At 36.7% G+C, this 12,440-nt stretch overlaps 1 protein-coding gene across 4 annotated transcripts in view; it reads right to left on the bottom strand.

Moving 5' to 3' along the window:
• Positions 1-2,929: 2,929 nt before the first annotated feature.
• LOC115991804 (ABC transporter C family member 13) overlaps positions 2,930-12,440 on the bottom strand; it is a 65,740-nt gene continuing 56,229 nt past the window's right edge. For all 4 annotated transcript variants that reach the window (XM_031115734.1, XM_031115736.1, XM_031115735.1 and 1 more), the window contains 7 exons: positions 12,225-12,317; positions 11,932-12,042; positions 11,702-11,863; positions 11,367-11,554; positions 9,651-9,840; positions 4,424-4,591; positions 2,930-3,353 (listed from right to left, as the gene is read on the bottom strand). In XM_031115734.1, the coding sequence (XP_030971594.1) occupies positions 3,273-3,353; positions 4,424-4,591; positions 9,651-9,840; positions 11,367-11,554; positions 11,702-11,863; positions 11,932-12,042; positions 12,225-12,317 (993 nt within the window). In that variant the 3' untranslated portion in view covers positions 2,930-3,272. The remainder of the gene's footprint in view (positions 3,354-4,423; positions 4,592-9,650; positions 9,841-11,366; positions 11,555-11,701; positions 11,864-11,931; positions 12,043-12,224; positions 12,318-12,440) is intronic.

The following is a 12,440-nucleotide window of genomic DNA, read 5'->3' as shown; positions in this document are numbered from 1 at the left end:
CCATGAATAGTAGGTTATATATAACATTGGGAGGTGTAAACACCCCGGTTGTTATTTTACAATCCAAGATGTCATAAACTCATTTCATCCGAGATTGTAAACTTAAAAATATTTGCAACCTTGCTACAATAAGAGCACTAGCATCCGGGGATGCAGAAACCTATTTTGCATCCTCAAACATTACTTTATCTATTTTATCAACCCATTTTGTAATTCACCCTACATCCCAGTTTTTATTTTTACATATAACCCAATAAAATTCTATAAATTAACTAATAATATAATAAAGGTGTAAATGCTCTTTTTGTCCCTACATTTTGGGGTCATTTTTATTTTGGTCCCTACATTTCTATTTTACTACTTTTAGTCCTTAATCCAATTAACGCTTGTTATTTTAGTCCTTTCCGTCACTCAACAAACAGAAAAAGCTGACGTGGCAAACGGAGTGCACTGTTGACACAGTAAATGCTAACGTAGCGAATAAAATAATAATAAAAAAATTATTTATTATTTAATAAATGCCACGTCAGCATAAAATAATAACAAATGTCATCCATGTCAGTTTAGAATTTTAAATTTTAATTGATCAATTTAAAAAAAAAAAAACAGAATTAAAAATAAGAAACACATGAATTTGGATCTACTATCCTCTTCATCAAGAACACAGAAGAGCACAACCCAGAAAAAATCATACAAACCCAGAATATCAAACACAAAGAACACAAGAAAATCAAACTCAGAAAAATCATAAATGAATATTGTACAAAACAAAAACCAAACTGACTGTAAGACCAAATGTACAAAATTAACTGACTACCCAAATTAAGAAACTTCACAAAAAATGAAAAAACCCAACAATCCTTAACCATTTGAAATTACATTAAAACACACACACACACACAAAAACTCAAACTACAAACAGAATATACAAAGTTTAGGATTATTGTAAAAAAATTTCAAAATTTTGAAAAAAAAAAAACCCAGTAAGGTTCAAGATCGGATCTTTTCTCATCCACCGCAATGACTTGCACTGTCGAAACCGGACCCGCCTCGTCTTTTTCTGGTCTGGGTCGGTCCTCAACAAAACTTTCAACGCCATCGCTCTCTTTATCGGACATGAACCCATTAGGCTGAAAGGTCTCGAGCTCTTCACCGGGTTCAAATACTACCAAATCGGAGCCTCCACAGTACTCTTCTTCTTTTCCGTCGAATCCAGCGACCAAGCTGCCAAGGCGGTCCGGGAAGGCTCGGCGGGCTATGTCGGGAATAGGAAGCGGAAGCTTGAGCTTGATTTTGAGCATGGTGGTGATAGTAGGTGAGTTGGGGGTGAGTCAAGGGAGGTGAATCGGGCGAGTTGAGTTGGTGGGTGTGTGATAATATTCCATTGAAGTTGGGAAGAAAAGAAGGGTGTGTTGGTTTTTCTTGCCTAATCCAATCCTGAAAAAATGTGGATTGATTTTGTTTTGTACAATATTCATTTATGATTTTTCTAGTTTGATTTTCTTGTGTTCTTTGTGTTTGATATTCTGGATTTGTATGATTTTTTCTGGGTTGTGTTCTTCGTGTTCTTGATGAAGAGGATGTTAGATCCAAATTCATGTGTTTTTTATTTTTAATTGTTTTTTTATGCTGACGTGGTATTTATTAAATAATAAATAATTTTTTTATTATTATTTTATTCGCCACATCAGCATTTACTGTGTCAACAGTGCATTCCGTTTGCCATGTTAGCTTTTTCTGTTAGTTGAGTGACGGAAAGAACTAAAATAACAAGCGTTAATTGGATTAAGGACTAAAAGTGGTAAAATAGAAATGTAGGAACCAAAATAGAAATGACCCCAAAATGTAAGGACGAAAAGAACATTTACGCCTATAATAAAAAGTATTCTCCTCTTTCTCTTTCCTCTCATTATCTTTTTCTCTTCACACAAAACAAGAAGATTAAATATAATTTTTTTTTCTTTACAACTTATGAATAGTGAGCATTAGTTTTGGGGGTGTAAAACCCCCCAAGTTGCTATTTTACCCACCAAATCCACAAAAACAAACTCCAACCAGGTTGCTATTTGCAACCCAGCTACAGTGGGGCTGTATTTTTACAACTCCACTGTAGCAATTGCTTGCCTTTTTTAATTATTTTTTTCTTCTCACTTTCCCCTCTCTACTTCTCTCATTGGCTACCTCCCTTTCTTGTCAACTTTTCTCCTCTCTTCTCTCTCATAAAGTAGTCTTTATATTATTTTATTAAGTTGTATGTAAAAATAAAAAATGAGATGTAAGATAAGTTGTAAATGTATTGGTAAAATAGATAAAAGTGGTGTTTGTGGATGTAGAATACGGCTTGCTTTTTTTTTTTTTTTTGTATCCTCAGATGTTAGTGCTCTAAGGTTGCATATATGCAATCTTACTATTCATATGTTGCAATTTTTTTTAAGTATACAAACCCGGATGGAGTGGGTTTTGACCATCTTAGGTTGTAAAATAGCAATTGGGGATGGGGAGTGTTTACACCCCCAATGCTAGTGCTCTAAGATTGCATATGTGCAACCTAACCTTTTTTTTTTTTTTGAGAAGGGCAACCTCAATGTACATAGGTTGTAAAGAAAAAAAAAATTTAATCTTGTGATTGTGTGTGAAGAGAAAAAGAGTGGGAGAAGAGTTCTTTTTATTATTTTATTGGGTTGTATATAAAAATAAAAACTGAGATGTAAAGTGAATTGTAAAATGAGTTGGTAAAATAGATAAAGTGATGTTTGAAGATGCAAAACAAGATTTTTTTTTTTTTTTTTTTTGGCATCCCCAAATGCTAGTGCTCTTACTATTCATGATTGCTAAAATTTTTTAGCAACCCACACCCGGGTGAAGTTCAATTTGAGCGGACGGGTTGCTAAAATAGCAACGCGAGGTTTTACACCCCCAATGCTAATGCTCAAATAACGATTTAGCATGTTGTAGGGTTGTAGGCATTTAGTAAGATTGTCAACAAGTTAACATTGTTTCAGGTCTTGACTTACACAATAAGCAGACTAGCTGAAAACAACACTTAAAATTTATGCACAAATTCACTAGAATTCTCAGGTGACTACTATGGTCGTAATTGGTAAGTGATCACTTTCAAACCAATGTTGTCTTTTCCTCGTTGCAAATGATAAGGGACCCAATTCCATTAACGATTTTGAACCAATTTACAATACAAATTTGATCCGTATTATAAACTAAAATATCACAGTGCATGTTGTCAGCACTTGAGTTCGATAGCACTTGTTGAGTATTCACATGGTAGAAGCCTTAGCAAAACCCGAAAATCTCGAGAACTTATCTTGTAGGAGAACCTGTGGGTTACCCTGTTCAACCTATGTGAGGGCAGGGAACAAGATTTTAGTAGGTTAATGAAATACAAAGTCAAAAAAGAAATATATAACCAAAGACTAATAATTAGCTAAAACACTAGATGGCATTTTAAGGATATAATCAAATTCATAAAAGATTTGTAAAGTACATACTGAAACTATATATCGACTCTCGATTGTGGGGAAGAATAAAGAGACAGGTCCGTAAATTTGATCACCAATTTGGTTGAAGAGGGCAGTAGAGATATAAGTCAAGCTGCCACTGAGCCACAAGGCTCTTGGCAAGGTTACTAACTTTGATATTAAGGCATAGTACACACAAATTTGTTTACCAATTTTTTAGATGTATTTTAAATCCAGATACCTAATATCTGTACTGAAACTTCTTAATAGAAGATTTCATTGATAAATGATTAATCTACTTTGGATATTTCTACATAATGTAGTGTAAATATTTTTTATTAACAAAAAATTTAATTAACAATGATTAGGTAAGAATTCCAACAACATTAACCAAGAAAATTAATAAATAGATAGAAAAACTATCGCAGTAAACCTGTGACCTAATCCTCACTAAGCAAGTTTTGTACTTGATTTCAGGGAGATATAATGTCTATATACCAGTTGGTCAGAGATACCAAAGCTAGTTTTATCTAATCTCCCCTGATGCATCCCTATAAGACAGCAAATTGAGTCATCAAAGAACTAATAAAAGTTGTTAAAAAGAGAGCCTACTTTCTTCATATCTTCCTCGATTTTAGTAAGGGAATATGAAAACCAACTGTCTTCTTTGAGTGCAATCAAAAAATTTGGTTCATTAAATCCAATAAATTTGTAGTTTCAACCCAGAAGTAGAAAGGAAATATTATGTGTCCAGTTGAGTTCTTAGTTGAACCTAGTCTCATCATTCATAAGCTGCTATCATAGTTGACTCCACAAGATAATGTTACCTAAATTCTAGCATTACAAATAGAGTTGCTGGGTAGAAAACAAATGAATCTGACAATAAATAAATAAAAAACAAACATACAGAGTACACTGACAAATACAGAGATAGAACAAAATGAGTATACCAGGATCCCACGGTCAAGAATCAGGATGTTGTCCATGTTCAATACCATGGAAATGCGGTGAGCAATTGTGATCACTGTCATGCCTCTGCATTCAGTAGATATGGCATTTTGTATTACTGAAGCGGTTTGAGTGTCAACACTAGCTGTGCACTCGTCCAAACACAGTACCTGTAAATCTTAATATTGTCAGTATTTCTCTACATATTATTCTCCTCATCCAACAAAAATATAAAGACACACACACACATGCATAAGCACCATGATTAAGCAATATGAGTGCTCCCACCCTTCCCCCTCCACCACAAACTCTTCCTGTGGTTCCCAATACAATTCCCATCACCATCATTCCCTTCTTTCCCACAACATCCTCTAGCACCACCTTGTCCAAATGCACAAGCCTTCCCTTCCTATGCTCCCCCAAATTTTCTCCCCACCCCACAATATTTCTTCCCTCCTCATCCTATCCCTCTCCAACAACCTTTCTACTGGCCAAGTCAGTTTGGTCAGTACATACCTCACTATACACCGGCCCAACCCTCCCTACCCTTATAAGATTTGAACCCCAAACCTTCTTTGTTACAGCATCCACCAAAAGCTCTTCCCAATCCCCATTCTACACAAGCTAAGCCTTCTCCTAAAACAGGGGGGGACAGTGCAGAACTCTGCATCGCAGAACTCTGCATCTTTTTGCAATGACTCAAAGGCATTCTTCTTGGCTTTTGATGGGAGTCGTATGGATTCATATTCCATCAGTGAAAAATGAGGCAAGCATCATGGTTCTATGTCGTTGGGATTTTAGCAAGCAACATTTTTCAAACGGTTTTATTAGACTTATAAAATCTTGGAGTTTTCAAGTAGGTCGAACACAGGTGGTATTTTGGTGGAAATATCAGAGTATCATAATTGGGCAAGATGTGGTTGTGTGCATGTCCCAGAGAGATTTAATAAGGGAGGCTGACTTTTCTTGAAGTGAATTTACGAGATTTTTTTCTTGAGAAAATCAGCTTCTAGGCCAGGGAAGGAGGTAACTGCTGGTGGTGGTGGGTTTGGAAAATCTACATGCAATCCAAGGAATCAAGTTTGGGAAGAATTTAATAGGCATGTGAAATCAGGAAGTGATTTATGTTTGGAGAAGCAGTTTCCAAATCTTTTTGGCAATATAAATCAGAAGGAAAGATTTGAGGGATTTGATTTTATTCAAAAATAAAATTTTCCAACTCACTTCAAATCTGGGCGCCCCATGCATGTAACATTTGTTAAATGGACCTAGGCCCATTTTTCTTTAAAAACTTCTACACCTTTAGAAGGAGTAGGCCGACGTATGGTTAGTTGGGCCAATTTTGTCCAACCCAAAAATGCAAAGAATGGCCAAGTCTTTAAACCACTGGGCTTGGGCCTACTGTTAATCAAGACCAACATGAGCAACGGGCCAAAACCCAACAGGCCCTACCCGGTGTTTTTTAAATGCTTGGAGAAATAGAACCTTCTAAAAGCTCATATTGGGACAATTTCATGGGTTCAATGGGATCCTAATGGGGGTCTGGATTTAATAACAGAGGAGGCTGACTCTTTTGCGGGGTATGACTTGGAAGCTTCAGTTTACGTGAGAAGGATGATTAAGAGCATTGATAAATTCGTGGGTTTTTCTATTGATACCAGAGAGAGGCAGCGTATTTCTTTCTTTAAACAACTTGAGAAAGTGTGGGAAAGACATGCTGCTGCAGGTAGTCTTTGTTGTACTTTTTCTTCAAATAAAAAAGGTATAAGGGAATTAAGGAATTTAGTTTCTACTATTAATTATGATGAGCAATCTGGTAGACAAACCAAAGGAATGTGAATTCCATTGGGATGGGCTCAGATCGTTGTCCATGAACTTGAAACTCTTATCTTGGAATGTGAGAGGATTAAACAATCCTCATAAAAGGGATACTGTGAAGAATTTACTCAAGGAGTGGAAGTGTGATGTCGTGTGTTTTCATGAAACTAAATTGGACTATACCAATTCTTCTGTTATGAAAAGTTTTTGGGGTAGCCCTTTGGTAGATTGGGTAGCTTTGGATGCTATTCACAAAACAGGGGGAGTTCTCTTGAATTGGGATAAAAGGGTGTATGAGAAAATTGATTACATGATTGGTAGTTTTTCTGTTTCTATCTTGTTAAGGGGTGTATCAGATGGGTTTGTTTAGATTTGAACTAGTGTATGGTCCAACTGTTGCTGGACTTAGGAACGCTTTATGGGCAGAACTTGATAAAGTGAGAGCGAGGTGGAGTTCGGCTTGGTGTGGCTTTGGTGATTTCAACATCATCAGGTATAAAGTAGAGTGACTTGGTTGTATTTCTTTTAGTCCAGCCATGTTCAAATTCTTGAACTTTATTGAGAGGAATTTTTTGGTTGATCTACCTTTGGTGGGGGTGAGTTTATATGGTTTTGAGACTTTGAGAATCCTTCTATGTTTAGAATTGATAGAGTTTTGGTGTCAGCTGACTGGGAGGATCACCTTGGATCTTTACCCAAAGGCCTCTCCCTCGTGTGGTATCAAATCATTGTCCTCTTCTTGTGGAAGCAGGTGGTATGTTGAGGGGGAAGAGTTCCTTTAAAATTGAAAATATGTAGCTTAAAGTGGAGGGTTTTGTGGATCGAGTTCAGTGTTGGTGGAATGGATATCATTTTGTGGGGCCTCCTAGTTATGTTCTAGCCTGTATATTCAAGGCTCTTAAAGGAGACTTAAAACATTGGAATAAACATGTTTTTGGGGACGTTTCTTTTAGGAAAAAATGTTTGTTGTCTAAGCTTCTGGTTCTAGATTCAAGAGAAGTGATGCAAGGTTTGTCTCCGGTAAATAGAACAAGAAGAACTGAGGTCAAGGCCGATATCGCATATTTAGCTTCCTTGGAGGAGATTTCATGGAGGTAGAAATCGAAGGGTCTGTTTTTAAAAGTGGGGATCATAATACAGGGTTTTTTCATAGATGAGCACTAATACTATAAGGGGTGTGGAGGTTAAGGGCATTATGTTTGAGGTTAAGTAAGATATTCAAGATCAAGTGGTGAGTTTTTATAAGAATTTATATTAGGAGTTTGAATCTTGGAGGCCCACTGTTGATGGGTTAAAGTTTGCTAGTTTGGATGATTCCGATCAACTTTCACTAGAAAGGGAGTTTGAAAAGAAGGATATCATTGCAGCTCTTCGAGACGCTGAGGGTGATAAGGCTCCTAGTCTTGATGGCTTTACCATGGCTTTCTTTCAAAAGTGTTGGTGTGTGCTTGAGAGAAATGTTATAGCTTTCTTTGCAGACTTTCACAGACAATGCATCTTTGAGAAATCTCTCAATGCCACCTTTCTATGTTTAATACCCAAGAAGATCAATGCATTTAATATTAAAGACTTTCGTCCTATTAGCCTTGTGGGCAATTTGTACAAACGTTTGTCAATGGTGTTGGCTCATAAACTATGATGTGTTGGATAAACTTATATCCAACTCCTAGAATTCCTTTGTTGGGGGAAGACAGATTCTTGACTCTGTTCTCATCGCAAACGAATGCTTGGATAGTAAATTGAAAAGTGGTATCCCAGGTTTGATTATCAAGTTGGATATTGAGAAGGCTTAGGATCATGTGAATTGGAGTGCTTTGTTTTACCTTATGGAGAGGATGGGTTTTGGGGAGAAGTGGGGGCAATGGATGAAGGCGTGTATTTCTATAATACATTTTTTAGTGCTTATTAATGGGACTCCAGCTGTTTTTTTGGCAATTCTCACAGTCTTCATCAAAGGGACCCTTTATCTCCACTCCTTTTCCAATTGGTGATGGAGGTGCTAAGTAAGCTACAAAAGAGGACAAAAGAGGGAGTTTTATTAGTGGTTTCCAAGCAAGACCTAATGAGCGAGGAGGTTTGCTTATTTCTCATCTTTTGTTTGCTAACTATACTTTTTTGTGAGGCATCCTTGAGAGCAATTATTATATATTCGGATGGTGTTGATTTTCTTTGAAGCTATCACAGGCTTGAAAGTAAATTTTGGTAAGAGTGAGATTGTGCTAGTTGGTGAGGTTGGAAATTTGGATGCTCTGGCTCATATTTTATGTTGTAAGGTTGGTTGTTTGCCCATGACTTACTTGGGTATGCCTATTTGGAACCCTATTATAGAAAAGATGGAGAAAAAGATCTCAGGTTAGAAGCAGTCATTTTTGTCAAAAGGCAGTAGGCTTACTTTATTGAAGTGCTTACTTTATTGAAAAGCACTCTATCAAGCCTTCCCACTTATTATTTTTCTTTGTTTACTATTCAATAACATGTGGCGGACAGATTAGAGAGGATTCAGAGGAATTTCCTTTGGGGGAGATCTACTGAAGTTTTTAGATATCCGCTTGTTGTTTGGGAAAAGGTTGTTTGGCTAGTGGAGGTAGGTGGTTTGGGAATCCGAAGGTTTGGGCTGTTTAACCAAGCTTTGCTTGGGAAGTGGCTATGGTGTTTTGGGAATGAAGTCACCCATATGGAGAGGCTAGTGGAGGTTGGTGCACTAGAGTTGTAGAGGGTCTCATGGCTATGGGATGTGGAAGAACATTAGGAAAGGTGCAGAGAGTTTCTTTGGTCATGTGGTGTATGTGGCAGAAGAGGGTAATCGCATTCGGTTCTGGTACAACTCTTGGAGCGGTCCTGTTTCTTTGAAAGATTTGTATCCAAAGTTGTTTGCTAGTGTCCTAGCTCAAGAAGCTCGGATTTCTGACTTGGTTTTTACTACACCAGATGGGGGAGGTAGGAACCAAAAGATTTGATAAGGAAGCACTAATGAAGAAAACTCAATTACGTTTAACATGACCCTCAAGTACACAGAATTATTGCAAATGAATGCATCAAAAAAGAAAAAGAAAAAAGGAAATAACCAAAAACTCTGGAATTAGCAATTGAATTGAAGCTATCATTTTTCCAGGCTGGGGACAGCCATCTAGGAGACATGGAAACCAAATTTAGTTCTCAATATTATTTTAAATCATACAGGAATGGGGTATACTATCAAGAAAGACTTGGCATAGCCAATCAGAAAAGAAAAATGCTAGGACCACAACAAAGTTCACCACTTTTGCCACAACTCACCAAATGGTGAGTTGTGAGTGGTGGAGAAAGTGGTGGGTCCACACTTCCACCACTCACAACTCACCATGTGACGAGCTGTGACAAAAGTTGTGTAAATAGTTGACGCCCTAACATTGTTCATCAAAAAAATATGACCTTTGTAGACTTGAGAAGTGCTCGTGCAAGGCAAAGTAGCTGCCGCTGCCCAACAGAAAATGATGTCCCAGCTCCCTTTACATGAATATCTAGCCCACCAGCTGCTTCTACATCATCCTTGACATGGCATTTCTCCAGAACCTCCCAAATTTTGAAGTCATTGCTTACCCGGAATGGATCTAGATTATCCCTAGAAATTCGCAAGAAAACAATGGTTGCTATTATCAAATGATAATGAAACCACAACATAAATAATAGGGAAAAATGTAAAAACATCCCCTTAATATTTGGTCAAAATCAAATAGACCCCAAACCTTTTAATTTGAAATTAGAAACCATTGAACATTTGAAACTAAAAACCTCTGAACTTCGATAATTGTACAAAGAGGTTAAATTTTGTAAGGATTTGGTGTAAAACCCATATTTTATCCCTCCAATCTCAACTTGCCACATCATCTTATCATATATTTAAAAATAAGCACAACCACACCCAATTAATTCTAATACTCATATAAATCTAACCAAATTGGGAGTTTATTGAGATGTTATTAAGTGTAGTAGGATAGATTGAATTTTATGTAAAATGTTGATATGACAATCTCTTATTAAATGGTGTAAAACATGGGTTTTACAACCCATCCTTACCAAATTCAGACTCTTGTACAAAATGACATTTCTGTTACTATTAGTACTCCATTACCATCACATGGAAAATGCTATGTGCGAACATAGCATGCAACAAAAATCTAATAAAAAACTATTTTAAAATTTGTTTTTTTTTTCAAGTTGTTTTTAAACTCATTAAATAAAAATTCCCCTTTAATCCCTCTCCCTTATCTTTCTCCTCTTTCCCTCTCATTCCCCCCGCCACCACACAAGCGCACCATAACCACCAACTCCCAGCCAAATTGCCATCTACCATAAAACCCACAGAACCCATAAATCTGGCGCAAACAGTGGACTCATTCAATTATAGTGATGGGGATGGTGTGACACAATAAGTAGCCATGTTTACTACAAAACTACTTGCCAAGGTTCAGAAAAATAGATGGAAAAACAATTACAATTCATGGGAATATTGAGCAACAAAGCTGAAGAAAATCCTGATATTTTCAACTGAAACAGAGTCAAGCTACATTAATGTGATCTTTCAGTGGTTCTTGTTCACCATGGTTGTGTTGGGGGCTTTGAAGTTTTCTCGGGATGGCTGAGGACTGTGAAAAGCAGATTTGATGATGTAAGGGTTTGATTTGGAGTTTTCAGGTTTGCTAGTTTGATTTGTGGGTTTTGTGGGTCTTATAGTTGAGGAGGATTTGGCTGCAGGCTGGAATTGCTGGTTTGGGTGTGGTTGTATGGCGGTGGGACAAAAAGAGAGGGAGAGAGGAAAAAAAATTCATGAGTTTTAAAACAATTTTTTCAGTTAAATTTTAATTAACATGCTATCACATGCAAACCGTCCGTTACATTAACAGGGTGGTAGCAGAAGGATTGATTTGAACCATTAATGAAATTCAGAAGTTTCAAATTGCAAACTAAAAGGACAAGGTTTATTTCATTTGACCAAAATTTCAGGGTTTTTTTTTTTTTTTTTTTTGCATTTTTCTCCAATAAATATAAATATATCTGAAACAGAGAACAACATCCAAGGAACTAAATCAAACAAACAAATGATCAACAAAATTGAATGAAAGGTATGGTAACATTTTTCCAGATTACCTCACTGAACCTTCAAATAAGAATGGACTCTGAGGCACAACAGAAAAATGTGTACGGAGTTCTCTAACAGGAACATCAGCTATGTTTATCCCATCCACCAAAATATATCCTGTACATATTGGGGTAAGACGGAAAAGGGCATTCAAGACACTAGATTTTCCAGCACCTGTTCTTCCAATGATTCCAACCTGAAAAAAGATCAAAGGAAAAGTATAACATCTTGGTAAGAATAATTTTAGTAAAAGGATTTGCGCTTTTTAACTGAAATTAGTTACTAAATCCAAATCCTGCATAAAATTAAATCATCAAGATCTAGTTGGGTATATGATTCTGACCTGCATCCCCTCCCCAACTGTAAAATTAATATCACAAAGTGCAGCCGGAAGAGATGGCAAGTATCTCAATGTAACATTGTGAAATTCAATTACTCCTTGATGTGGCCAATCTGGATTTAAGGTTTGGCATCCATGCAATTCCTCTTGAGGAATGTCCATATACTACAGAATACAATCAAACGTAAGTTGTCAGAAAGAAAGTATCTAATAAAGGAGATCTACCCTAGTACCTCAAGAGCTCTTTCAACAGAAACCATTTCCTTCTCTGTTTCAGTAAAACTTGTTAAAAAGCTCCCCAACAAAGACACAAGTGGAGCTGCATAGGAGAGAGCCAATCCTACCTGTAAAAGAACATAGCATTTTCAATTCTTTGTGGCCTCACAACGTATGGAAATAATTCCAGTACAACACTAATAATTATAGGCTCTAAAAATAAAATAATAATAAAACAGAATATTATAGGTACAAGGAATTGAATTGTAAAAGGACAAGTTGAAGAATTATGAGGGGCAGAAGAACATACCAGTCCTGGGGTGCCAAAACTAATTGGTAAACCACGATGAGATCCAATAACAGCCATCAGGGCAACAAATGAGATGATAGATGCTGCTAACAACTGGAAGAAGATGACCGGTCACATATTAGTCTATTATCCCACCACCAAGCAACATTGCATGAAAATTTTCCTTTTCTATTTTAATTGTCTCATGTTTTTTGAAAAGTCAATCGCAAGTTATAA

Source organism: Quercus lobata, chromosome 5 (genome assembly GCF_001633185.2).
Source record: "Quercus lobata isolate SW786 chromosome 5, ValleyOak3.0 Primary Assembly, whole genome shotgun sequence".
Taxonomy (NCBI): Eukaryota; Viridiplantae; Streptophyta; class Magnoliopsida; order Fagales; family Fagaceae; genus Quercus; species Quercus lobata.
The sequence above is the reverse complement of the archived record's forward strand: the minus strand, read 5'-3'. Positions and strand labels throughout refer to the sequence as shown.